The sequence below is a fragment of the Apaloderma vittatum genome, unplaced genomic scaffold (assembly GCF_000703405.1).
Source record: "Apaloderma vittatum isolate BGI_N311 unplaced genomic scaffold, ASM70340v1 scaffold16707, whole genome shotgun sequence".
NCBI lineage: Eukaryota > Metazoa > Chordata > Aves > Trogoniformes > Trogonidae > Apaloderma > Apaloderma vittatum.
In genome coordinates this window covers 8680-28246 of record NW_009727975.1, presented here as the reverse complement: position 1 = coordinate 28246, position 19567 = coordinate 8680, and the positions used below count along the sequence as shown (strand labels likewise).

General features: G+C 38.0%; 1 protein-coding gene across 1 annotated transcript; it reads right to left on the bottom strand.

Annotated features, from left to right (window-relative positions):
- Positions 1–1064: 1064 nt before the first annotated feature.
- Positions 1065–18042, bottom strand: SH3BP2 (SH3-domain binding protein 2). Its single transcript, XM_009873920.1, has 13 exons — positions 17933–18042; positions 12120–12262; positions 10971–11073; positions 8472–8589; positions 7866–7936; positions 7394–7482; positions 5786–5851; positions 4712–5300; positions 3514–3622; positions 3108–3163; positions 2592–2673; positions 1643–1702; positions 1065–1202 (listed from the first exon to the last, which is right to left on the bottom strand). The coding sequence occupies exons 1-13, from the start codon at positions 18040–18042 to the stop codon at positions 1065–1067; spliced, it is 1734 nt and encodes a 577-aa protein (XP_009872222.1).
- Between the last annotated feature and the right edge of the window lie 1525 nt (positions 18043–19567).

Sequence of the window (19567 nt, the reverse complement as noted above, 5' to 3'; positions counted from 1 at the left end):
TACCTGTCCCCAAAATATTAGGGAACAAATGTTACAAGCACCCTGTTAATACCTATCACTGATAGTCTGATAGCGCTGATAGTATATTAAAAACAGATTTTATTTTGCATGCAACTGCAAACTGAGTAGCAATTTTACTAAGGAAAAATTATTGGTGATGTACAAAAAGTAGACTAGGGCAGCGTGAGAGAGAGTAGCATCACACTCATGGTTTCATTTTTGTTTTTGCTTTGCTTTAAAGAACCTTTGATGATGGCAACATGAAAGAAACCTGACAGTCAGAATTTGAGATATTTGAAAGAATCCAGAACTGAGGAATGCGACTCCCATGGAAGCCAAACCAGTATTATTCCACACCCATCAGAAGTGTATGTTGTTAATGTCCGATGCCATAACCATACCAGTCAGATAGTGTCCTGATACAGATTACTGCAGACATTGCATTCACAAGTTACATTTATGTATGAGGTGGCTTTTTAAAAAAAGCCGCATTTCCTGATCATCTTTACCATAGCAAAGGAAGTTATTTGCACGGAAGTCAGGGAGGTTGGATTAAATGATCTCTCCAGCCTAGGCCACACTATGATTCTATGAAGTCTTCATTATTTACACATCAAATATACAATTAATACAAAACCTCTTAGTTAAGCACCAGTGCTGACTTAAGGAGTAGTACCTTCAAGCCAGAGTATTAGTATTCCCTGTCACAAGTGAATTCTCATATACTTTCAGAAGTTTCCCTTTTCTTTAATGGTTGTATTCAAGACCACTTCTTTGTCTGTGTCAATCTTCCACATTCCAGGAGATTAGTAATAGCAGCAGTTTCATAAAAGGTGCAGGTATCACAAACAGCTTTCACAGCATAATCAGTTCAGACCTTTTAAAAAGAAAAGACCACAAAATCCACTGATCTGGATTGTAAGGTTTTACAAAGAGTTCATTAAATTCATGCGAGAATAAACAGTTCAAACAGTTTCTGTGTGCAAACAATCAGATGTCCACGTTGAATTCAAGGGCCGGAGGGAACACACTTGTCCTAAGCATCAGTGAACCATGCAGTCATGTCACCTTGGTTTAGAATATCCGTAAGGACACCGAAGAATCAGACTGTCATGACTAGGTAAGACATGAGTGCTATAGTATTCAACCAAACTTCCCATATTCAAAAACATGATGTCTGAATCCAGGTAAAACTTGCAATCCTGTTGTAGGACAAAAACATATGTAGTCATTGACAGTAGTTTTTCCAACTCAGTGTTTAAAAAAAAATAAATCCAAAATGTCATCATCAAAACTTTCAAATAAGAAAGAACTTACACAAAGAAGTCCAAATTATACTCAGGAATTTAATATTCTTTCCTTTTCAATTTGACTGGAGCTGAAATTTAGATGTGAACATTTACAGCTAGTTTTGACCTTTGCATGATACAGCTACTTGAAAGTCCAGATATAAGTACTCAAACTCTCATCCTAAAGCAAATGTTTTTAAGTCAGCTCATTTTTACTTGCAGAAGTTTGGACTTTAACTTGTTAGTTCCAGTATACATTTATACATATGCACACTTTACACACATCTGTACACATGAAATTCATATGTGTGCATACATATATATACACATGCACACATGATGCAGCTACTAACCTTTTCAAAGATTCTGTAGTTTCTCACTTTTTCTGCAGATTCATCCCATACAACCAATACCTTGAAACAGAAAAATGCAACATATTCAATCTATGCTAATAAGCTGTTGTAAGTCAATGTATTGTTAAGGATTTAGTTACAATCCAGCATAAAAAAAATAAAATAAAATTATCATTGAAGTTATGATGATTGTCTCAGATTTTCCTGCTGTAGAATCATAGAAACGTCAGAGTTGGAAGAGACCTTAAAGATCATCTAGTTCCAACTCCCCTGCCATGGGCAGGGACATCCCCCACTAGATCAGGTTGCCCAGAGCCCCATCCAGCCTGGCCTTAACCAATTCCAGGGATGGGGCTTCCACCCTCTCTCTGGGCAACCTGTGCCAGGGTCTCACCACCCTCATGGGGAAGAGCTTCTTCCTAACATCCAGTCTGAACCGATCCATCTCTGGCTTGAATCCACTCTTTCTAGTCCTATCACTACCAGACATCCTAAAAAGCCCCTCACCAGCTTTCTTGTAGCCCCCTTGAGATACTGGAAGCCACAATAAGGTCTCCTCGGAGCCTTCTTTTCTGCAGACTGAACAGCCCCAACTCTCTCAGTCTGTCTGCACAGGAGAGGTGCTCCAGCCCTCTGATCATCCTCGTGGCCCTTCTCTGGACACGCTCCAGCACGTCCAGATCTTTGTTGTAGTAGGGGCTTGAGAACTGGATGCAGTACAACAGGTGAGGTCTCACGAGAGTGGAGTAGAGAGGGAGAATCACCTCCCTCAACTTGCTGGCCACGCACCTCTTGAGGCAGCCCAGGATACGATTGGCTTTCTGGGCTGCAAGTGCGCACTGATGGCTCATGTTGAACACATCTAAATTGTTAAGAGTACTTTATCATATATGAAATATCTAAAAAGCAAAAAGGCTTTGGGGAAATAAATTCAGCAATTGCAAGTTACCTTTCCAGGCTTTGTAGATGAGTTCCTAATACAGTACAATCCATTTTGTGGTTGTCCCCGTGGGCTACTAGCTTTAAATGTCCTAAAAATAATACAGCAGTTGCATATATTAGCATTTTATGACTCAGAGAAGTAAAATGCCTAGATTCTTAAAATTCTTACTACAAATCTCTATTTAGGTTGTAAAAGAAATCCAAGTACATCATAGCTGAAATTTTACTGTTCTAGCATCTGACCCAGCAATGCAGCACAGATGTGGCTTTCGGTCCCTTCTAGCATCCTGGCAGAACAACCTTCTCCAGATGCAGCAAAATCACTCTGCAAGTAGTGTGCATTTTCAATCAATGCATGAGCACTGAACTAAATCCCTTAAAGAGTTATTTCCATATTAAAGGAATTTAAATACTTTTATTGTGTTTTTAAACATAAATTATATCTATCAAAATGATTTTTGGAATACTGTTTGGTGCAGGCTTTAGTAGGACTCTAAGGAACTATTTTACAGTCACACTCTACCTTTCAACTTCGAAGGATTCAGAGGTATTAAGATATACTGAAGCAGGCAGCCCAACCTGTAAAAAAAGATGAAGAAATTAAACTGTCACATAAGTGGATGACAACTCAAAATGCTAGCAACTTGTAACAAATAAGCTACAACCATCCGTATCTGAAATTATTAATCGTGATTTAATCTTTACTTTATGCTTCTTCCTCCCTTACATCCAATATTAAAATCCAGAATTTAACAAGCCTTTCCTTAAAGCTCAGAATAAACAAACAAACAAACAAATAAATAACACATGGCACTGTGTTTTCAGAAAGTTACTTTTTTTTCCTGGAAATAATGCATTTAAGATATTCCCAATAGTATACATAAGCAAGAAAAAAATACTGTGAGAATGGATCATGTGCTTCATCTTACTTTTTCGTAATCATCATCGGAATCATCATCAGTTTGATTTGGCTTGGAGGGTAGTGCTGGTTTTTCAAACGTGAAGCTTCTAAAACTCTGTCCATCTGGTGGTGATCTCCTGGCAGAGACAGAATAAAAACTGAAGGACATCTCCTCAGGAAAACAGAACAAATATATACAAAATACTGAAGGGATAATAAAACTAGAGCTGAAGAGCAAGTTTCAGTTTAGCCATCAAATCACAGATTAATTTAGGTTGGAAGGGACCTCTACAGATCACTTAGTCCAAGTTGCTGCACAAAGCAGGTCCAGCTAGATCAGGTAGCTCTGGAAGCTGTGTCCAGTAAAGTTTTGAATATCTCCAGGGACAGAGATAACAGTCTCTCTTCAGCAACGTGTTCTGGTGTTTCACCATCCACATGGTGAAAAGTTTTTCCCTGATAACCTTGCTGTAATTTCCCAGGTTATGACTTCTGCCTGTCGCTTCTTATCCTATCACTGCATATCTCTGAGGTCTTGCTCTGTTTTCATACTCATCCATTAAGTAGTTGCAGACAGCAGTGATCTCCTGGTTAGCCTTCCTAAACATGGACTGAATCCAACTCCCTCAGCCTCTTCTCACATACCATGTGCCACAGCCCAAACATCTTGGTAGCCTTCCACTAAATTCACTCCAGTATATCAGCGTCTTCCTTGTACTGTATTTAATGTGTTTATTACTTGTTCTTCAAGCTGCTAAAAAAACCAATGGACCAAAATATCTTCATCTGACTCACTGCTATAACTAGTTCTATGTCCCTTACTAAAGCTGTGCTTAATATAGAATGAAACACATTTCCTCTCTCTGAAGAAGCCTACAGTGTTTTTGCAGTTCATTGAAGTTCTGACATAAAGGCTTTCGATGCACAGTGATCAAAGGCTATTAAATCTCCAAGACACATTTGAAAACAAAATAATTACAAAATTTTGGCGTAATCTTTTTTAAAGTTTGATTTATGTACTATTTCTTTCTGAGCTATTTCAGAAGTTAAATTCATTGAAAAAAATTCAAATAAGTTATAGAGGCAAATGTAAATAAGTATAGAGGAAAATTAGGATGATGCAGGAAAGAGAACCACCTTGATGTGAATCTGAGAAATATGTCTGTCAACTAGTTAACTAACACACAATGGAAAACTTTACTAGCACCTTGTATTTTCATACTTACTGTAACTGGGGACATGAGGACTTCTCTGGTCTAGGCTTGATTGCAGGGGCCTGGTGGCTTGGCACAGGTGGCTTTGGGAGCACTGGTGGCACAAAAAGTCCAGGTTTACCATGTTCTCTTGGCACTTTGGGCTCTACTGTTTTTTCCGTAAGCTGCAACAGCTTGGGTTTATTGCTTGGTAGTGGAGGAGGAGTTCGCGGTGAAAGGTTTAAAGTTTTTAGCTTCTCACATCCTTCTGGAGTAGTGAGAACTTGAGCTAGAGGCAGAGGCTCTGGAGGCAGTAAGGAGGATTCTTTGACACCCACAGGCTTTTTGAAAAGAGGTAGAGGGGGCACAGGGGGCGGCTGTTCACTTAGTCTCCGGCTTGAGGATTGAATCTTTAGATTAGGTTCGGCTCGCAGCTGTAACTGGGGCTCTCTCATGTTTAAGTGATCCTCTAGTTTGATATCAGGTAAGCTTCTTTTTGGAGGCGGTGGTGGTATTGGCACAGCAGGTTTGCCTGCAAAGGAGTTTGCCCTTGATTCTGAGTAGGCAGTTTTTCTGACATGAGGAACTGGTGGAGGTGGGTAGGCTGGGGGCAGGACCATATCTACAGAAAGAAAACATCCAGAAAACATGACACACTGAGGTGAAATGCAGCGTGTTAAGAAATGAGACTGTTCAAATTACTTTTCTATGGGATTTAAGGTATTTCATTGCCATCTGGTCTGAAAAAACCCAAAATGTTGGACAAGCATTTACCTTTCAGCACAGTTCTGAATGTTATGTGTAGCAGACTCCTGCAATTTTTATTCAGGTGTGGCTTATGATGATTTAGCAAAGAGTATTCCCTTTACTAAAAATAAAGACTACATTAAAAGCATTACCCCTTCTCCATACTGATGACCAGATATAGGTCCTTCCAGGGCAGGAGGCCTGCAAGAAAATCTGCCCTTAAAGGCATGTAACACGTCCTGTAAATTGTTACTGCTGTTAAAATGAATTTTTGCCAAGCCAAAATAATCGTCTGGCATTCTGCATGAGTACTGCCTTCAGTGGGGACCTTTTGTAAATGGCAAGAAAGGAATCACATACCATCTCTCGCTATGTCAGAAGTATCTGGCTGCAAGTAAGACTCATCCTCTTCCTCTTGATCGTAATCTGCAGAGAAAAATCAATGTGTCAGACTCTAATAAGAACTCCTGGAACCAAGACAGTATTGAGTACTTGTTGCTTAATAATTAAAAAAAACAGCTAGAAAAAAAATTTGTTTAAGAGATGAAGAAAATATCAAAATTTTGGTCTGTCTCTCTGCTATTTAAAATAGGCATTTCCTTAAATTATGATGTCAATTAAGCAAGTCATCACAACACTACACTGCACACTAAATTTTTGCCATCTTTCAAGTTAACCTTTCCTTTCCAGTCACACTTTCTAGTGTTATAGCCTTCTTTCAAGAAATTCTAATCAGTTGCAGAGACACAACTATGTGGAAGTCTGGGCAAAGTGAGTTGAAAAAAAAATAATCCCTAACACAGAAACATTTATGAGTCTGCAATACAGAAGCCTAAGCAAGCCTGCTCTGGCAATAAAAAACTGCACCACAACAAATGGCTTAAATAGCTTCACTGTTGCCTTTAACTGAAGTCAGAATAATCAAGACGTGGAAAACATGCTACTTCTAGTCAGTGATTTCCCATCACTGACTATGATAGGGGCCTCAAGGACAATATGCAGTATTTCCCCAGAATGTACTAAAAATAAAATAAATAAAAAAACCCCAAACCTAAAATAGGTAAGAATATCTGATGAAAATCAGTTAGTCCTCCTCATTTTTCTAACCAACTCCTGCTAGACCTCTCAACCTAATTTGTATTGCACACAACCCTTCCCCACCATAAACACAGAAGCACTAAACTACAGTTTTACATGAAATGCTGATGAGTCTGTGTTTCTCTGCTTTACAGCAATGGAACCAGATTTCCTAAAAAACCTCACTCCTGCCTTTTTGTCCTAGTCAGAAAAAATAGTCTGGAATTTCCTTTCAGGAAGTGAGAGTACTTGCTCCAATCAGCCCTGACCTTCGAAATCTGAAAGGGCAGATGGGAAGAGGTCTAGCAAAGGAACAATGCTGAACCTTGAGGCGAGGCTTCTCATGTTAGTAAAATCCAACACATTTCTTGACTAGGAAGTCAGTTGCTGAAATATGCTGTGAATGCCTCCCTGACAGACTGTCTATAAGCCTCTAAAAACCAAATGCACTCAGCTCCAACTCTTTACTGTGAGACAACTCCAGTAATGAACAGGTATTAAACTTCCAATGTAAAAGGTTATGTTAAGAATGAGATTTTGAGAGCCCTACTTTACCAAGTTATTCAGCTTGAAAGTCACTGAAGAATGCTATGCTGTGCATTTCACATAGGCCCAGCCTATGTCTAGCAGAATTTAAATATTATTAGGGTGTCAGACACCTCCTTGAAAGACCTGAATTTCTTTGGTTACCTTTTATTTTTACGAATGGTTTATGGAACAGAACATCTGCTTCTGATTTAAAGTTACAACTATACACCTTGTAAAAAAAGAATTTATAGTGGCAAATTGGATCAGTTTGCTTAAGCTATATGGGAATAATTCCTGCAGAATCCAGAAGAAATAAGTAAGCAAATAAAATAAATCTTATTTATCTGTGTCTAAATTTGTCACCTTCATTTTCAGCTGAATGATGAGAATACTTAATAGCAATGGGACGTTCTACTGAGCCATAGAAACTGTCTGCATCAGAACCAGAGTCACTGCAAAAGAAAAAAAAAGCAGCTTCTGCATCACTGTGCTATGAGTTTTGGGACAGTAAATGTATCTGTTAGCAGGACTGCAACACTGAAAAAGAATGCTGGAAAAGGCAGAAGCAGTCTATTCCTATTTTCCAATTGACAACCAGATATGTCGCTGCTGTCTTTTTAAAGTTTTTATTTCGTTTATATGAAGCTGACATTTAAAGCTCTCTTAGTAAAAAGATATTTTTGTCTTGGTATTCTTTAAAGCCTTTCATTCTTGGGCCTTACTGCACCAGTTTTTATTTAGCAGTAAATTACTTGTAGATGCAAAGAACCTAAAACACCACTATCAAAAGCTAGTGCAAAAGGGATAAAAAGCAAGTAAAGATTAAGATCTATACCTGAATTCCATTATTGTTTCTTTCTTCTCATGGTAGTGATCAATTTCGCTCCTCAAAGATAGCATCCAATTCTAAATAAGAATGAAAGTTCAACATTCAACACATCCATCTTTAAACAAAGATGCATGGTGTAACAGTAATTGTGCAGGGAACCTACACTGAAATAGTGCTTATCCATGATTTTATACTGAGAGGACTTATCAGTCAAATGTTTTGACTGTCTAAAATGAACATTTTAAAATATTAATCTTTCAGTTTACAAATTTCAAGCTGTTATTTCTAAAGCCAAGTACTTGTTTATAGTATATTTTTGAACAAGAGATTTCAATGAACATTTTTCACACTTTATCAAAGGTTTAACACAAAAATATTTGTTCCTCTGCTAAAACTAAAGCCAGAAATATGAAGAAAACCGTACCACCTAGTATGTCACTCATAGTCATTCCCTAAATTGCAGCTTGAACTAACACTAACTTAACAGATGTGATTTTCAGAGAACTAGGTATACAAATTTCAGTGACAGCTGCATGTCCAGTTCATTAGATTTTAGGGAAGTCCAAGATTCACATTCTGCTTCAAGAAAAACCATATTGCAGAAGAAGTTACCTTTCTTTCTTCTTCAGAAGAAGCTGAAAAAAACCATGTCCTGTGCTTCTTGCTAATGTGAACTAACTTGAAAGGAAACACATTGCTTGATGTTGTCTCCTCAGCTGCCCGCATAACCCTGAGAAAGAGAACCAATACATAGAAACTTTAGTCCATAAAGTTGATTTTGCTGTGCAAGTCACAAAGGTCTGACAGAAGGAAGCTTTATCAGCCAGTTTTGCCTTGCAAAAATAACGCCCAAACCCATGAAAACACCACAAAAATACTTGTTTGTAGTACTTCTCCATTAAAGAGGTAGAAAAGACAATGCAAGGGTGCTGACCGGAGAAAGAGCACTAGGTTAAACCACCAGCCAGATATATAAATTGATGTTTTGACCTGTTTGACAGTTTCAATGAGTTGCATTAATTCCCATGCTTCATAGCATGGCAAGAAGTATTTAGGATGCCTGTGATCTTTATTTCAAAAAGGCACAGATGAGAAATTAAATCACAGGTTTTTCATGAAAATAAAGAACTAATATTAAAAGTTAACTTAATTGGCCCAGCGTTGCCTTATAAACACTTTGTTGCACTTTTAAAATTATTTTTATAATAAGCACAACTCAACCTCTTTCACAAACTGCATTAGGTATGTTTATTTGGTTTTATTTTTCCCCCAGAGGACTCTCAAATGAGGAAATTCCTTATACACACAAAAATTTAGTTGTAAATGCTAACTGTAAGACTTTAGAATGAATAAGGAGACTAAAATTCCAAGACTGTGGGTAACCCAGAAGTAAAATTTTTAAGATCTATCAGCATAAGCCATACAGAAATCTGAGTAAAGTTCTTTTACAATCAATTATTGGGGCTTGCTTTCTTGTTCCTAAACTTTATCTCACTAATTTCTTCATACAACACAGTACTTCCATAAGTGTCTAATATTTAACAAAGGCAGTTTGTAAATGTAGAAGAAAGCGATTCTCAGAGATATTTGACTATTGGTTAGGTGCTTTAGCAAAATAACACTGCTTTGAAAAAAATATTTATCTAATCAACACTCTGAAATTGCCATGAAGAACAGTGTCAACTGAAAAAATTATTTCAGAACTGGAGATTACATCACTTTTAGAACCCCAATCCTAGTTTTAAGCTGCAAGTTGTAGTTTTCTGCATCTGCTCAGTCCAAAATAAAGCTACAAAAGGAACTGTTCACTAATGTAAGGCTAATAAGGACGTTAATGTGGGAAATACCCATGGTACAGCTGGGAGGGATATTAGCAATACACATCACTACACATTTTAAGTCACCAGTAAACTCAGCATTTTCTCATCAGCTGTGCAGCCTTAACACATAAAAGCTATTGAATGAACAACACAAAACAAAAGTCCATGGAAGCCTTAGAATGACTTGCATTCACACAATCTTATGCAACAATCCAGTCTAACAAATTCTTTCATTTCAAATTCTTTTTCAATAATGCTTATGTCGGTGCATAATATGAATCAAGACTTGGTTCCAGTTCCAACCAAGGTCTCTAAGACTACTAGAATGCAGTTATATGAAAAGCAATGACAGAAGCTCTAGCATTTACAAATTCCATGTTATTTTTCACAGTAATGCAATTACAGAATCTAGTGTCATGATCAAGTTAGAGTATATGTTTCTTACACACATTAGTCTTGTATTTTTAATTAGTTACAATGTTTACAACTGCATTCCCATAAAACAGGCCATTGTCTTAGTTAATTAGAAAGCTCTCACAGTCTAATGAAAGTTATTTCCCTATTCCAAGAGTCTGAGTAGTAGAAGAACAACATACAAGTTTACAAATACAAGAAAATTGCAGTGGTTAGGACCACCAAAATAGTGATATTTCTCTAAATTCTCTCTGTCATTCGTCTTTTCTTAGCATCAATTACAACAGCAATTTCCTGAAGTTAGGTTAGACTTCTACTGGCAGGCCTTGTACATATGCTGCACTCAGATTCTGATAGTACTGGTTAACTTGAAAGCCATGTATTTTTGTCTTCAACTTAAAAAGCAAACATTAATGCATAGCAGAACGAGTCTGATGTTTTGCACGTGCACTCTCTTATTTATCACTCCTGTAGTTGATAGTTTTGACGCTAGGGTTACTGAATCAGTAACTCCATAAACATTCCTTTCTGATTCCTTTCTATTTTTGTGATGATCATTGAAATCACTAGGGAACAAAGATTGTTTGTCTGAAAGAATCCACATCCATCTGCATGTGCAAACCTGCATTAAGTCAGTAACAAGTAAGCCCATTGCAATTTTAACAGACTGACAAGTTAAATAAAACATGAATACACTTGCAAAGCACAGGAAACATCACAAATATAATTTGAAAGGAATGCATCTCTTGGAATCTGAGATCAGTGCTTAACCCAAACAATAGATGTACTTGCACTTAAATTCATCGGCAATTAAAACCATGGTCCCCTCCACTAAGAAAAAGGAGCTTGGGTATTAAATAAGGTCTTTGGTACTCACCTGTTATAGCCATTCAAAGAAAATGCACCCTGTGGAGATGCAGATGTGCTGCTCTTAAAATAGTAAATACATCCCTCATGGATAATCACAAATCTCAACGGCCCTGAAAAGATAAAGAAAAGAAGTAAGCAAAATACAAATCCAAAGACAGTACATTAACTAGAATCTCTTAACTTGGGTAGAATTATGATTTAGTATTTTAGCAGTTTCATTAATCATTATAAAAGAGCACAACATAAACTTAAAGGACAGCTTGTTGACAATCTGTCCCATGGTACAACACCATTCAGAGTTTCAGGACTAAGGATAGTATTTTCTTCCCTCATCTCAGAGGTACCTGATCTGGTAACTTCTAAAGAAACCTCAGAGACTGCAGCTCTGACCTCCACCTCTGCTCTTTACTACAGGAATAAGCTAATATAAGAATGCAACCTAAAACAAAATGGGAGGAAAGTAGCCACAGGCTACAAATATATATTTATGCCCATCCCAAAGCTATGATGGTATCTTCCTCTCTTATTTCACCCCAAGTACATAAAGCTGCCAATAAAATGGTAGTCTTTTTCTAAAGGGGCCAACACTCCTTTCTTTGTCCTTAACTATATATGTATAGTTTAGTTATAAACAGGGATAGCAAATGAGTGGCATACAAGTAAACCCAAAATCTTAGGCTTCATCCTGTAAATAGATTCTGTTCCCAGAAGCAATTATGGTTTTTAAGTACAGCCTCATGTTAGCAATGAGAAAATTTCCATTTCACAACAGCAGTAGGAGATGGGGTTATTTTCCTAGTACATAATAATCAACTGAAAAAAAAAGGCTAAGTACTGATTTCTTTTATAAAATATTTGAAATGGATACATATCTCAGGAATCTGTTTCTTTAAAATCTTGCTTGAGAAGGACTTGATTTAACCAAGTAAAAGAAAATCAACCAGAACATTTCTCTCCTAAGATTTACATTTCCAAAAACAATTAAAGGAAATTCTTTCAATATGGGTCTTTCATACATATATTCCAGTAAAACTGTAATTGAATACAGAGAAAGTAAGCAGAACACCTTCATTAAGTAGTCTGCTAATGCAGCATGTGTTAATGGACCCAAAGGCAAGCATTTAAAACAATTTAATTAACACCTCATTCAACTTACACTTCAAGATCTGCAGCTGGGTGCCTCCTTTTTTATGAAGATACCCTGATTTGGTCACTCCTCCAGGCATTGTCAAAAGGTTTTGTGCTCCAATTGCCTTCATTGGGACTGGCCAGTCCTGCTCCTCCTGCAAGGCCATGGTTCTGCAATTTAGAATAATTAAAAACAGTTGGAAACCTAGATTTTACTTCAAAAAGAGAGTACTGAAAAACAAAGCTTGTTTCCTTAAACGAGCTGTCCAAACAACTCACATGGTTAAGCAGTCAAATATGTAGCACAGACGAGTGTTCACAGATTCCAGGAAGTTTGTAATGTATAAAAAAACCACGGTGTAAAAAGTCCCGGTTTATTTTTATACAGCTCTCAAAAGTGATTGACAGTTGTTGAAACAACGGAAGAGTGCTTAGCAAATGTTATTTAAGTATTTGTATTTTTAAAATGTCCCAGATAACACCATGAGACTTAATCAGACAGGTGACTAGAAAGAAAATCAGGTTCTTCTCCAAAGTTCTATGCCACATATATATACACAATGTAATTCTTATAAAATGAGGGAATCAACAGTCATATTTTAGTAACCTCAGTATCCAATACTACTTACTTCTTGTATTCGCATGTTTTATTATATACTAGTGCTTTAATTCAGAATATTATACTGAATGTCATATGTGACAGCATCATGTGCAAATAAAGTTCATCTTGGATTGCTCCAGGCTTCCATTTAATTTATATATCAATTACTAATGTCATGCACCACTAAGTACCTTTACAGTTACCACTCTTTCTGCTGTCATCTCAAACAAATTAACCAAAAAATTACTTTCTTCGAGTAGTAGGTTTTTGTCTGATTTATCACTATGAGGCCTTTCTTCAGCTGGCAACTATTCTAAAAATCCTGTGTAAAATGCAGAAAAGAAATCATGCATAAACTGAATGGGAAGTTTGACCTAGACATAAAAGGGTCTGTACTGAACTGAAAAGCTTTTAGTGGAGAACTGAAATCTGATGGATTCTGTTTGCTTCTGCTTTCCCCAAAAGGGACAGGAATGGAAATCAGCAGTGTAGCTCCACACAGGAAATCCAAGAGCCTACAACACAAGACACCTACCCCAGGCACTAGTCTCTCAAAGAAATGAATAAGCAAGTGATACAGTTTTGTTGAAGGATTAACGGCAACAATAGAGTATATCCATTGTACCTGTTAAGAAAAACAGCAATGCAAGACAATTGATCCTTTAATGGATCAGCTTATCTAACTGCTTGCTCTTTGGTAATGATACGTGTGTAGGGAGGGGTGGAAATTACTAGCAATTTCTACCAGGAGACTTTATACTCAATTAAATCCTCTAGGCATCCTAGAAAATCACAAAAACTAGGTTTTAGTCCTCAGTGTTATAAAACATGCACATGCAAAGAAGATAAAGCCCAAGGCCCTAGAAAGGTTCTCATAGCAGACACTGCAAGGCACTATGGTTTCCTGGTTTTCCTCCAGGACCTTCCTACTCACCAAAAGGCAAGTTACATTTGTTTTATTCAGCTACATCCTTCCTTCTGCTAACTCCTCCCTATTCTTATCATGTGGTGAGACTCTGGAATAGAACGCCGGAGGTGTTCAAGGCCAGGCTGGATAAGGCTTTGAGCTACCTGGTCTAGTTGAGAGGCGTCCCTGCCCATGGCAGGGGTGTTGGATTAGATGATCTCTAAGGTCCCTTCCAGCCTAGGCCATTCTATGATTCTATGGTTGAGTTGTTCTTTCCTCCTTCTCCCCTACAATGAAATTTCTAGCAACAGCAATGTGTTAATAGGTCCAAGGGGCTACACAAAGATATTTTAAGCTTTTAAGAATTAAATAAAATAGTAACAACAGTTAACACACACACATAGACACCCCAGAAAAAAAAAAAATCCTTCAAGCCATCTTGTAGCAAAGTCAAGTGAGAGAAATGGAGAGCATTAACCAGCTGCTTGCAGGCACCAAACCCCACTGCATTAGTGCTAAGAGTAATTCCTTGAAATAAGGAATGCACAGGCAAGTCCTGAACTAATTTTTCTTTTAAGAACAGGCCTATCAAGATTCAAATATTAGAAATTTCTGATTAAATAATTAATGATTAAATTATTCCAGTGGGTTTCTAGTTACATTCAGAAAAAGATTAAGTAAAAACAAACCTTTTTATTCAGGCAAATATATTCTGCTGTCAGTTTTCTTGAACTAACTTTGGGGGCCGGTTAGCTCAGTGGTTTCAGCGTGGTGCTGACAACAAGGACCAACACCGAGGTCGCGGGTTTGATTCCCCCTCGGTCCCCATGTGTTGCCTGGTCTAGTCGAGAGGTGGCGTCCCTGCCCATGACAGGGAGGTTGGATTAAATGATCTCTAAGGTCCCTTCCAGCCTAGGCCATTCTATGATTCTATGATTCTAACATCCAGCAGTTTCAAGTTTACCATGGATCTTCAAATCCTGTGCTTTTACTACAAAGAACAGAGCAAGAAAAAACTTAGCTGCCTAGCCTTTGGTATGAAACTATTTCAGTGTTAAGTACTTAAGTTGAAAACATATCTGAAGAGGCACTGAGAGGTTATCCAAAACAACCAGTAAGCTGAGATTTCTAGGAAGCCAATGACAAACACTTTGGACAAGGGTATCCCACCCTAAGTAAATACAGAAAATTGGAATATTTGACTAGGTCATGTTGGCCTGTACAGGAGTAAACTAGTTAGACTACTCACTAAAGCATAGCAGGATGGCACATTTCCTCCTCCAGCTGAAAAGCCAGAATATCAGGCAGAGGGAAAAAAAAAAAATCGTGGAAGGCAGAGGAGCAACCTGGAGAAAAAGTAATCCAGTTCTACAGTGTGAAGATTATAGGAATTAACTAAGGGGAAAGGACAGCAGAGTATCAGGCTCTGCTTCCTCTATTCATGAACACTTCTTGCTTTTGACTACTCACTATAAAACAGTTCTGAGAATAGAAACCACATCTCAGAACTTCCCCATCCCAGCTAAGGGAATGAAAGGAAATGTAGCCAAACTCCATGGAACCAAATACACATTAAATGAGCTAAAGGGCCCACCTAATATAATGGGCTTGTTCAGCAGCTTTAGAGGCTGCTATGTCTATTTGCTGGATCTCACTAGGGCTTACAGCACGCCCTATCACATATTCATTTGCAAACACAGTGAGGACTTTGGTATTCTGAATTGAAACCTTTGAGTTATGCTTTTAAAATCCATTTAAGTACCTTGATTCTAATCTCAAGTTTTTTCTTCTTTTCTTTACAGTATACAACAACTCTGGAAGGACATTAGATGCTATTTAGCACAAAGCTGCTGGGAGAAAGCTGTCAAAACAACCTAACCACAGCTTCTTTATTGTAGGGGTGGGAAGAAGGAAAAATGGATAAAGATTTTTCTGATCCTAGCTTCTACAATATGGATGCCTTTAGCTCACTGAAATGGTTTTTTTCCACTCTTGAATATTCCTTTTATAATTTTTTTGCACATTACATGAAAAACAGGTCTTGCATTACCAGGTATACACAACAGCAAGCACTGAAGTAACTGTAGAGCTTGTTAGCGCCATCATAACTAAGAACAGAAAGATATTTCCAAGTTGTTTCCATGCAGTTACATTCCCGCACTACAAGCCAAAGACCCGTTACACATTTTCACCCCAGCTGCATAAGCTTATTTTCCATGGAGCTGACGATGAATTTAAAGTAAAGGGCCGCTAAGTGCAATGAGAGCCAAGCCATGCTCTCTTTCTGACACTGTTCCTCTGCTACAAATAGAGGGTAACATTATTCACGCATTGTTCTGTGCAAGCTCCTAGTAATATCTCCACACTTTATTCTTCTTTCCACTCACCAAGGGACTAGACACATTTTTAAACTACGTTTCCCATCAAGCCCCAGAATTCATTATAAGTGGCTACTGAATCAACCTTCTCCCCCACTGAGACAACACCGAACTGAACCCTCTGAACCAGAAGATGATGGCAGCCGTGAAAGGCCTTGCAGAACCTTGTTTCTCAGATGACCCCCCGATAGCTCTGTATCTGTCAGGGAGATGAGAGTGCAGTAGGAGAAATGGTGGAACAGCGCTTTACAAGATTTGCTTCATCACTCAGCAGTCCTTTTGGCAAGATGGAACAGTGCAGTTAGCACTACTGAGAATGACACAGAGCTTATACAATTACTATTGTAATTACTTTGTGTATACAAACTGGTCTGCCACACTAAAACCAAAACAATTTGCGGCCTATTGTTAATGTATCAATAAAGCTAGTCCAAGTCTATCACAAGAGTATACTTTTCTCAAACACCATCACAATGAGCTGGTTTTTATTTTGAAGTACCATGAAAGTCACAACAGCATGAAAAAAATGTGTAATTACACACTTCATCACACAACGCAGATAACGCCAGTCTGACGCAGAAGTTTATTGTGAATCATAACAATATTGTTACTGAGCTCAAACCCTAAATAGGAGTAGACTTATGTTATTGTGTAGTATGTAAATCTATACCTTTGTGAAGTAATTTTAACCTGTCCTCTCAGCTGGTGTATATAGAGTACATAGGTTGGGGGCTAGGGCATAACTTTACAGGCTAAAAGTCTCTCCACCAGTAAAAGTAAATTTGTGCCACATTAGAAATCTGGATTACATTACAGAAGAACGCTTACCCCTTTTGGCCTTAAGAGCTACTGGCATTTAGCCCAGTTAAAGCAATTACAAGCTGATTCTACTAAGGATTACATCCTGGAAGAGCCATGAGTCCTCGGTTCTTGCTTAACTTGAGTAGAACATATGGCAGATGCGATGTTCATCCACATCCTTCAGCATGTAGGCATAAAAACATTACCATCGTCTCTGAAACTACAGCTGCCAAGAATTGCATTAGAAGTTCTCACTCATTATAATAATATTTATGGTCCGTCCTAGAGCCCAGTTTAGTTGTGCTGAAAACAAATAAAACACAGCCTCCAAAGCTGCAGTATGAAAATTAAACCAAATCTGAATTTCTACTAAGAATCTCTGGCAATTATATCTGAGAACTTTTTAAACTCTTATAAGACTTCTATAAGTTCTACTTTGAAAGTAAAACCTAGCAAAGCAAGATGATAGTCTCCTTCTGAATATATCTCACATATAAAACTTACAGAAATAAATGCATTCCTTATATAATGCAGAGAGAAACTGAAGTTTCAGTCTCTACAAAAGGCTTTAAAAAAAAGAGGCAGCATTACATACAGCAAAACTGTTAAATAAAAGCTTCTTTAATGTGCTCTCAGCAATTCTGAACAAATAGTTCTCCAATTCAGCCATCTAAACATTTACCATCTGTTCTTAAAACAGCTTTCTACAAAATTTTTGTGTCTACATTTATTAACCATTCTCCAGTATTTCTGAAATACTCTTCCGTATCTCTTCTACTTCTTTGGTTACACATTCCATTTCTTAATACTAACAGCTCCTTTCACAATAGTCTCTCAGAAGGATTAATAGCACAGTACAAACAGCATGAAGTCAAATAAATCTTACAGGACAAAGGGAACAGAGAACTAAGCCCCACAGATACACTATTGTAAGTTTACCCAGTTTAACTTGCTTCAGCTTGCTTTTCTTTTCTGTCAAATGTTTTCAGCCAACTCTCATCTCATCTCTTCCCCCTTCAATTCTGTACTCGTGAAGTTTCTGCAGGAATTAAAAGTATTTCACCCCAGATACCATATTGTACTCTTAGTTTTAGTCTGCTTTCTACCTAAAAGAGAAAAGATGACAGACATACAAGACACAAATATGCACTAACCTGGTGACCATGCGTGATCGACACATAGTTTTTCTGCTGACAGTTTCACCAAATGATTGTTTCCTTTGTGATGACAACGCCATTAATAACTTATAACCCCTCTCAGGCATGGCAGGAACATCTCTGCACTTCTCTCCGTCGTGGGTATATGGTTGAAAGCGCCTGCAATAGCTGCTGCAGGCTCAACACACAAAAGGAAAAGAAACCCTGCCCCAACCGCTTGTGCATCCGTGCTGCACTGTGGCCAAAAGGGACGCCTAAGCAATGACTTGTTTCCTTTGTTACTTCCTGTTTCCCCCAGTGGTAGTGGGCAGCACCATCTGTGTCAGATTTCCCAGCTTCCCAGAGAGGTTAGTGATAACTCAGACCCTGCATACATCAAACCCCTGTCAGACAGAGAGCCAGAAAGCAGAGGGGATTTTCCAGTGCTTGCTTCCTGCTCACCTTTCACTCGTCTGCTTTCCTTAGGGAGAAAAAGCAAGCAGTCCTTTTCTCAGACAGTGGACTCCAGCTCTCACGCTGGCAGCACACAGCTGGGACACGCTGCCTGTGCTTCTGAAGAGCCTATGCTTCAGGTACTCGCACTGCACCACAGAACTACAATAAGTACTTCATCTGTTTTGTCTCCCATAGCTGAAGCTTCTCCTTTTCTCTCCAACCCAAGAAATTAAAAATAGCCATTTTGAAAGATTATGCAGCATATATGTGCTTTAGAGTAAGTCTTGCTTGTACATTTGATGCTACTCAAACCACAAAAGACAATAAAATTGAAATCCAAGAGGTTCACAACTCAAGGGCAACAAGTCTATAGGACAGGTATCACCAACTGATGATGAATAAATGCCACTGGTTTACACTTACTTTCATCTGGAGCTCTTAAAACAATTCAAGTGTTCCACTGACTTTGTCTGGAACTAAACAATATCCCAGGCTAGAAAGTCCAAATAAAACAAATACAACTAGCAAGTTTCAGAATGATGGATAAAGCTTACATACATAAAATTGCCAAGTAAAGCTTACTTCACTTCTTTGAGAAAAAGGGCATCAATCCATATTCCAAAATAGAAGAAAAGTTTCTATGTAATATCTTTTCTTTTTGTAAACTACTCAAGGCACAGAAGAAAATAACATTTCAGATACTGGCCAGCGCTGTATCAGCTAGAAAAGCAATTCTTGTTCTTCCCCAACAGGCACCCATTCCCACTCCTTCCCATAGGCAGGCTATACAGGAAGGGGAAGTAAGCCACAAATATCACACTCCTGTTGTTAGGTAAAAGGATCAGAGTATCAACAAAAATTCCCAATGCTCCTTATGAATAAGTATCCAGTTGCCTCAGTGGCTTAATGAAAACATTTTTCCCACAGAAAAGACGTAAGGAGGACTACATCTCCACAGTCTGCAAATCTGATTCACTTGCTTTACCTACTCGCAGTATCAGTTACCAATTTAGACTTTAAGCATTAACATACAATGCTTTAAAGCAATCTTTTCTCCCTCAGCTCTCTGCTATCTAAGCATACTCTTTTAAGGTTGCATTACCATATTTGCAATCTTTATCTCCATATCAGTAAAAAAGCTACAATCAAAATTACAGCATTTGAGTATACGTAACACTTGGGAGGGGGAAAGATCAG